General features: G+C 44.5%; 1 protein-coding gene across 2 annotated transcripts in view; it reads right to left on the reverse strand.

Annotated features, from left to right (window-relative positions):
- Positions 1 to 4,981: 4,981 nt before the first annotated feature.
- ids (iduronate 2-sulfatase) overlaps positions 4,982 to 9,126 on the reverse strand; it is an 11,845-nt gene continuing 7,700 nt past the window's right edge. For both annotated transcript variants that reach the window (XM_025007393.2, XM_017423100.3), the window contains 4 exons: positions 6,751 to 6,867; positions 6,488 to 6,598; positions 5,316 to 5,441; positions 4,982 to 5,245 (listed from right to left, as the gene is read on the reverse strand). In XM_025007393.2, coding sequence (XP_024863161.1) covers positions 5,144 to 5,245; positions 5,316 to 5,441; positions 6,488 to 6,598; positions 6,751 to 6,867 — 456 coding nt within the window. In that variant the 3' untranslated portion in view covers positions 4,982 to 5,143. The remainder of the gene's footprint in view (positions 5,246 to 5,315; positions 5,442 to 6,487; positions 6,599 to 6,750; positions 6,868 to 9,126) is intronic.

A 9,126-nucleotide genomic window follows, 5' to 3' on the forward strand; every position in this document is an offset into this window, starting at 1 on the left:
GCGAGCGGTAAAAACCATGCTCCAGCCCCATCGCACAAAACCTAATCTGCAAGAAACGAGACAGAGTAGGCCTGTGTTGTAAGCAGCACTAAAGGTGCATTCACACCAGCCCTGTTGAGTCTGCTTTAATCAAACTCCAGTTTATTTGCCTAGAAAGTTCGGTTCATTTGCAATCGAACTCTGATGTGGACCAAAAAAGTGAACTCTGGTCCGCCTAAAAACCTCGGTCTCTGTTCGGTTGAAGTGAACTCTGGTGCGGTTCGATTGCATATGTGAACGCAAGCGGACCAGAGACCACTCCAAAAGTAGGAAGTGGACTACAGCACAGGGCCTTCTGGGTAAATACAACCAAAACAAACAACTTTCTACCACTAGAGGGAGAAATGGCTCGTGGTCAGAACAGAAATTCTAAAACCTGTAAAATTTGACTTCACTCCATTTTTGTTTCCTTTTCCAGAAGAAGGAAGTTGCGCTCAGTGTCTTCAGAGGTTTTAGTGTCGTTTCCTTCAGTAGTTCTTGGTGCAGCGCCACCTTCAGGCGAGGAGGGGAACAGGTCGTTTTAAGGGTCTGTCTCATTGACTCGGTGCAGTGAGAATGAGAACCACAGCAGCTGAAAATGGAACAAATGTTGACATTTTGGTCCCCAATCGACACATACTGCAGTGGAGCATCTCGTGAGCCAATTGGTTTCTAGTTCCAGCAAAAAAAAAAAAAAAATGTTTTTAAATCCTCTCAAACAAACAAAGTACTCCTCAAGTCCACTTCTTGAAGTCCTTGGGAGGCAGAAAACAGGAGGCTGTTTACTATTCCTGGACTTATTCACACATTGTAAACACACACACACACACACACCTCTGAGACGAGCCCAGGTCTCAGTGCAGCTGAGCTAAGCGCTTTCCAGAAACACACTCTGCCCCGCTCTAATGTAATTGTGTACGTTGCCACAGTTAACAGAAAGTCGGCGTGACCTGCCAGAAGACGAGCCCGCGGCAGTAATGCAATTACCCCGCGTATGGAACATAATGATAGACGACGAGAGGGAGACGGAGACGAGAGCAGGTACGGTGGCAGCAAGAGGCCGAGAACGTGGCCGGAATCAGAAAACAAAAGGAGAGGGAACGAAAACAGCGGCTACGCGGTGCTGTAATTGCAATTAGATCAATTGGATTGTGGTCAGAGATCACCGCCTGAGATGACAAATATTGATGCGGTGAACTCACTGAGGCGGGAGAGGACGGGTCCAGCTGCTCCGACTCGGACTTTAACACGATCAGGACGAAGCTGAGGGAGGCGTTTTTTATTAAAGCGTTTCCTGCGAAATGTACCGAGCAACCTGCCTCTCAGCTTGTTCTAATGGCTCCCTAAATAAACTCACTGAACCTTCTCCTAACTGAGAGAACAGTTGTGTTCATCTTTAAACATCTTTACTCATTTTCTGTATCCAAATCTGAGCAGATGTTCTCGCGTTTTCTTTTACAATAACCCGTCACCCTGAATTCACCTTCCCATTAAAGTGCTCCCCAACCACGATGCTTCCACTGCCGTGCTTTAACACACGGAATGAGATTCTCTCGGTGAAAGATGGCGTTTATGGGGCTTTTTGTTGAGCGAACTGTCGCCATTTCCAGTTATTTTACGGGGTAAAAACACCCGTGTTAGTATTTATTTGTTAAACCAGTCGTCACATAGATAACGAGGAGCCTGGCGTTTATTGCCAAAGTTGGAGCAAATTGACAGCATTAGGTTGTGTGTGGTCATCAGCAGGCAGCTGCATGAGGCAGATTATGTGGGACTAATACAGGGAGGCAAAGGTTAAAGCAAAAGTTTAGGTCTGTAGAAGGCTTAAAACAAGCTGAATCTCAACTAGGGTCAGTTTGGCAAACTCTAGATGAAATTCAATCTGAGTTTTCTTCAACAGTGTCTTTCTCTTTGCCACTCTCCCATAAAGCTCAGACTGGTGAAGAACCTGATCATCAGCTGTTATCTGTACAGTCTCTCCATCTCTCCTGCTGAAGCTTTAACTCCTTCAGAGAGCTCACAGGAGTCTTGGTGGTCTCTCTTTAATCTCCTTCTTCACGGTCACTCAGTTTGAGGACAGTCTGCTTTTGGTAGATTTACACATGTTCCATATTCCTTCCATCTCTTGAGGATGGATTCAACAGAACTCCTGGGATGTTTAGGGTCTTGGAAATCCTTTTATATCATCCTCCGACTTGTACTTTTCAATCATCTTTCCTCTGAGTTGAATTAGGACAGTCACTTTAAAGGGGGTGAATATTTACATTATCACTTATTTTACATCACATCTTTTTATTTAATTGGCATTACTTTGTAGAAATGAAGTCTTACTTTGTAAAGGGCAATTTCTACTGACCATGATTGGTTTATGACCGCAATTAAAAACATCCGAATACTTTTTTATGAGGTACTGTAGCTGTAGTACTTCAAGGCAGGAACATTACGTTTCAACCATTTTGTGCAAATCTGACGGCATCATAAAAGGTTTATAAAATTGTATTAACATGTACCGCCGTGAAATTCTTGAAACTGGGGTCGTTTTAAGACAACAATCCCCCCTTTTTTTTTCCTTTGGCCCCGCGCACACTTGACCTTTCCACGAACACGTAACATAAAGTGTTCAATCATAACAAGAATCCACCCATTCAAACTCTTTGACTAGTCCTAAAATTGGTATTGGTATTTAAATAAAAATAAAGTTGATTTGGAAATGGTTCCATGTTGATCACAAGGAGTGAGGAACCAAGTGAAGCCTAAAGGCTGGTGTGTTCAAATACAAAGGAAATGAAAATCAAAGTTAAAATTTTTAAAAATGGGGGAAAAAAAAAAGATCAAGTGAAATTGTCAGGGAACAGATGGCAAGTGCTGCCCTGTTTTGGGGGAATTGTATTTATTGATTTATTTTTAGACCTTTTGTTTGCAGCACAGACTTCGTGTCTAGCTGACTTCTACAAACAATTCTGTACGAGTGCCGGGAAATTTAAAAAACAACAACAACATCATGGCACTTGATTTGTATTATACTTTAAAATGAAATTAGAGGAATTCTAGCAATGAGCGTTGCCTGGATGGATAGACGCCGTGGAATCTGAATGGTTTGTTTTGGGGCAGAATCTTCCAGCGTCAAGGAGGCAGACATGACGAGAGAGAGAAAAAAAAAAAAAAAACTGAATCGAGTGGCGAGGTCCCTGAGGAGCTCCCTCTCTACTCTGCAGCTTTACACCTCTGCTGCGGCTGAGCACGAAGCACATTACGACAGTGTGTGAGTGTGTGAGAGTGTGAGGAGTGGGGGGGGAAGCAAAGTGTTTCTGCACAACACACACAGGAATCCAGACACAAACAGTCAGGATGTGCTCCTCCGTTTTATCATTATTCCTCCGTTCTGAAACCTAAATGATGTCTGCTGCATAGGTCAGCGGGTCTCAGGCTTCAAAATAAAAGCTCTAAATCGACTCTTTGTTCCCGATACCAGCACCGGTGCAGCCAGTTTGCTGATTATTTAAACCCACTGTTGTGTTTCTGATGAATTCACCCTGAAATATGGGCCTAGCATTCCTTGAAGGGAGGCGTCTCACCCGCCTCCTTTCCTGCCAAACCAAAAACAGTCCTGTGAGGAGAGATTTGGAGCCGTTTGGTTGTGTGCGACGCCACGCGATATGCGGTGGCGCTCGAGTATGTGCTGTGAATGACTCTCAGCTACTACCACACCTGGTTTTAGATCAATGTGAATAAAAACAACTGAGTTAGATCAGCTTTGAACGGAGCATTTAGCGATTATTAGCACTCAGCATGTGTTTGGGGTTGCTCTCAGCTACTACCACACCACATTGTAGCTCAACATCTGAACATTTGACAGAGTTATAGACATTTTTGGGTTTGTTAAGCTGCGGCGGCCATCTTGAACGTGGTTGACACCAAAAGTAAATGAGCCGTGGATGGATATCCAATGAAAGATTCATTAAAAATCGAGAGGAGAGATGAGATAATCTGCTCCAAAGACACAATGAAAACATTATTGCCCTTTCACCCTTGGCTGCAGGCGATAAAAACAGCCAACTTTCTTCAACATCCTGCCAGACCTGAAGCCTCCTCCAGTCCAGGATTGACTTGTGGGTACGGGGGAAGCTGACGGACGCAGAGCCCATCCACTCGTTCACTGCAGGACCTGAAATTAAAGCCCAAATTGCTTCCTTCCAAATTACATCGGCACCAAATGACGGCGCACTGGAAACAGCAGCCGAGCGCAGCTCCACGTCGTTTCATTTACATTACAGTTTTATGTTCGACTCGCTCCATTCCCGGCCCGTGAATTGATCTGAAATGGAATGTTTGCGTGGGGAGGGGGCAAATGGCCGCAAACGACGCCGAGTACAAATGGAAACGTCATGGTTGGAGACCACAGAGGGCACGTCTCCATCAGCTGCTGACGTTAAAAATATATATTTATTTATTATACACACACACGTTCCAAGAACAATGTGACCAATGAGAATTAAAGGCTCATCTTTCATTAAAAAATAAAAGTTTAAGCAAACGAAGGTTTTTATTGGAGGAAATTCACTGAGTCCCAATTGAATCTCCAACAAACGTGCTTATTTTTATGTTTACTCAAATAATTTACTCAAAAAAGTGATCAAATTGATAAGAATTCCTTTTTAAAGTACTGGACAGCTGACAGAGGCTCTGTGAGAGCTTGGTTTTTGGTGCTGGTTTGTTTTAAGGTTGTCTTCGTGCTGAAAAAGGACAATGTCAATTTATAGCAGGTTTTCTTTATTTCAAACTGAATGCTTCTGTTGTTGGAATCCAAACTGCAGCGTTTTATTATATATCTGTTAGCCCACCCTGCAGATATCACCACCAGCCGCCATTAGGCATCTGTTGGACGTGCTGAACAAACGAGTGTTGTGTGGAGACCAACCTGGTTCTTTCTTAAGAAATGACCCCCCCCCCCACGCAAATAGTGTTCAATCAAAAAATAAGTCATCTTTATTTGAAACTCAACAATACAAAAAACTTTATCCTGAAGATCCAGGTTCCAATAACGTGGATAACCCATAATACTGAATCGTACAGACCGTTTTACTCGCATTTATCCTTTGTTCCTTTTCATTCATCTGTATTCCCTTCATACACGTCCCAGTCGGTCGTGCTTTGCTCTGGTCCTCGTCTTCATCCCCGCTGTGAGCCGAAGGAGCTGCAGCTTCATTCTCTCCTGCAGACTCGCAACCTGGTGAATGAGCGGGTCGGCGAATGAGCGCAGGATCGGCGAGGAGAGTCCAAAATAGGGCGAGACTCACCCGAGACAAGCCGTCCGTCTTCCTCGTCGCTAGGCTGCGCTCGAAGTCGCTGTAGACGTTGGTGTCCTGCCCGGGGTCGTCCTCCATCATGTACAGCTCCCCGGCGTGAACGTCCGTCAGGTTCACCTGGACGGAGAGAGAGACGCAGCGAGGAGGCAAACGACACAATCTGATGTAGCGGGCTGCAAAAATATTCACCCCTTTGTCGACTCAGTCAAATTGTAAACATAATTAAAGACAATCAGTAATGAAACTACACAAACTATGAGGTCAAGCAGTGGGAACAATTTGTTTTAAATAATTCTGAAAAAACTTCTAAAACTGAAAAGTGGTGCATGCATATGTAGTAGGCGGGACTGGAGAGTGTGTTCTCCACACTATCGAGGGTTCACACTGCTCAGCCTCCCTGGGAAACTTCATCACAGGGTGTTGGAAGGGAGGCTCAGACTGACTGCTAAACATCGGATCGAAGAGGAGCAGTGTGGCTTTCGTCTTGGTCAAGGAATGGTGGACCAGATCTCGGCCAGGGGGAACCTCCGGGGTTTACCTCCTGGACCCCGTTGCCTCAGCGACACAACCAAAGAGACGTGGAAGATGATGGAAGCACAGTTGTCAGCCTGCTTTAGTTTTGAACAGAGACACTATGTTGTTTTTTTTTATGTCAACACCCCATAGAGAAGCAAGGTGGTGGCAGCATCGTGATGTGGGGGGATGCTCCTCATCAGCAGGGACAGGGAAACCGGTCAGAGTGGGAGGGAAGATTGACGGCGCAAAATGAAGAAACGTTCTTGAGGGAAACCTAACTGGGACAGAGGCTCGCCTTCCAGCAGGACGACCCGAAACACTGAAAGCTCAGACCCCAGACCAGCCAAGCATCTGTGGTTTGAGTTAAAGCTTGTTGAACATGAGCAGCACCCGTCCGACCTGAAGGAGCTGAAGACCGAACAAGATAGTTCAGAATCATGGAGACACTAGTTCCTACTAGCTGCTGAATTTCTTTTATTTCTTGTTTGTTTCATAATAAAGTACATTTTGCATCTGCAGGAGGCACTTACCTTGTATACATAAAAAGACTAAAACCCCTACAATACATTTTAACCTACAGTACAGGTTAGAAAGCAAGGAAACAGAACGCCAGGTGTGAGAACTGAGTGCTGCAGCGGCACGCCTACCTGAAAGGTTTGGGGGTCGAAGCCCATCCACAGCGTGTATCTGTAGTCCCAGGTGCGCAGCGAGTAACCCATCACCTTTATGTCCTTCAGATCGGGGAGGTCAGAGTTCACCTGGAACAAGAAGCCAAGGCAGCGTCTTCAAAGCGCGGCTTTACTCATTCTTCGATTTCCAGCGCGACTCATAGTGACGGATTTGAACCGGAACCAAGTCGTACCCGCCTCCTGCACAGCAGCAACACAGTGACTGACGGGAGGAACTCTACCTGCGGGGCGTCAGCGGGGCGAGGGTACTGACTGAAAGCCAGGAGTTCGGCGTTTTTCCCCTTCTCCGCGTGCCGGAAGGTCGGAGCCAGGCTTTTCCCTTCTGTACACAGCTCCACCTGAGAAACAGAAACCAGATCAGGAAGGGAAGCGCTGTCGGGATGGGATGTGTTCATGTCGCGTGGCCATTTTCACCATAACGGCCCGGGACACAACAAACATCCGCCCCGGCCTGCTGTAATGAGCCCGACTGAGCAGAACCCAGTGTAGGAATAGATTCCCGCTGAGCTCTGTGAGGGATTCCAGTTTTTTTTTTTTTTCCTGCACAGCTTTAAATAAAAGGTTTGTTTGAGGAGTTACAGGGATTAAAATAAATAAAACCGACTGAGCTGGGAGCTGTGCACGCAGCTCCACGAGCCTAAATTAACTTCAAGTTTTATTGACTCTTTTAGGTTTGATGTGAAACAAAAGCTAAGAAGCTCACTTTTTATGATTTAAAATTTAGATTTTACGGGAATTATATATAATGTTAGGTGCAAAATAATTTGGAAGTTTATGGGGTGCTGATAAATGTTATTACAGCCTTAAAATAAAAGCTCTAGGACTCCTCGAAGGCCAAAGTTTTAAAGTGAGACTGTCCATTTTGGTCAAACCTCAAACATAACGATGTAATGCAACAAGGTAAGATTCATCAGCTCCTGGAGTGTGTGACAGGAATGACTCTCAGCTACAACCACGTCAGATTTAAGCTCAATATCTGTTAAACTGACTGAATTATAATAATTTGTTCCTTCTAAAGTCACTTAGCTGTGACAGCCATCTTGATTTTAATCAGTTGTACAGCCAGTGATTACTCTGACAGATTCATTAAAAAAAAATGTCTAGTGATTTCTGGGAAATTTTGCTAACAGACACAAAACCTATCATCGCCTGCTTCTCACCTTTAGGTTGCAGGTGAGAAAAGAGACCACCTGAGGGTCTTTCTTCCCTCTGTAGCTTTGACCAAAACTAACGTGGAAATTAATTATATTTATAACCACAATAGGAAAACCTCATCTTAGCAGGTTTTTCTGCAAATGTGTGAATAAAATATCCGACCGAATGGGAGCAGTGAGGCTCAGAGGAAAACCCGTCGGCTAGTTTCTGCTGGTAGATTGTCGGCCATGTTGGTAATCCAACTTCCAGCCACGGAGTGCAGTCTCTCTCTCTCTGTGAAATCCACCAGAAAATTAAACATATTTAAAGACAAATCTATGTTACAACTCATTCAAATGAGGCCACCTGTAAAAATATGGTCTTACACAAGGGAGAATAAAACATCAAGGTTTGGCTTTGATCAAAAAGTGTAAAAAGGTTCAAATATATGAAGGTTTCTGCCTTTTTTTTTTCTTTTTGAAAATAAGTCAAACAAGCTGGTGTAGTTTTATGTTCAGTCTAACTACAGGACTTATTGAACCTGTATCATTATAAAAAGGGGATATATTACAAATTGTCAGTTTCCTTCCTAATTAAAGTTGGGATTTTACTTTGTCCTATTGTGTAAAAATCCTAATAAATGTCAACAGTTTTATATAGTTATTTTTAAGATTGTGTGCCGTATTTATTTAACACCTTATGAGTTGTGTTATCTTTCTTCAAGCAGGTTCTGCAGGTCCGGACAGAAGTTTTGTGGGAGAAGAGGCACTCCTCAAACTGTTTGCCCGTTTAGCTTGTTAGCATGCTGTTATCCATAAAATATTTGACTCAGATCAGAACGTCTGGTAGAAAGTGTTTTAAACATTCAGATATGTGCTTATTAATGGGATTGAATGCAGATTGTTTTTGCTGCACGCCCTTCCAGATTTGACTCTCGTCCGTCCAGCCACTGAAACAAATCATTCCCTCCGCTGATAAATCAAAGTCAAGTCAGCCGCTGCCGCCTAAGGAGGGTGTTTCACATGTTGGAACCAGCCGCATTTTCCTGCTCCTCCTGGGGGATCTCGGGGCATCTCGGGCCCTCAGATGGAATTCAATTCGTTCAGCCGAATTTCTCGGCCTGCCGTGGGGACCGTCTCCCTCCAGAGTTCGCCCAGAAAAAAAAAAAAAAAAATCCCCGGAGGACGCGCCGAGGGGCCAGAAGCAACTCGGCTGTGTCGTTTCAACGCAAGAAATGCCGAGGCTTCGATTGAAACGTGTGCGTTTGAAACATTTTCTCTTAAAACTACAACATTATGTTGGCTCTAGAAGGTTGAAAGCAAATTGTGTTTGATAAACAGATTCATGATAGGGTGTCGAGAGAGGAACTGAGGTAGTGTGAGGGTAGTGCAGGAAAGCGGTGGGATGTGCAGTGGGAGAGACAGTCGGGTTTAAAGTGTGTGTGTGTGGGGGGGGGGGGGGGG

This window comes from Kryptolebias marmoratus, linkage group LG9, assembly GCF_001649575.2.
Source record: "Kryptolebias marmoratus isolate JLee-2015 linkage group LG9, ASM164957v2, whole genome shotgun sequence".
Classification (NCBI taxonomy): Eukaryota; Metazoa; Chordata; class Actinopteri; order Cyprinodontiformes; family Rivulidae; genus Kryptolebias; species Kryptolebias marmoratus.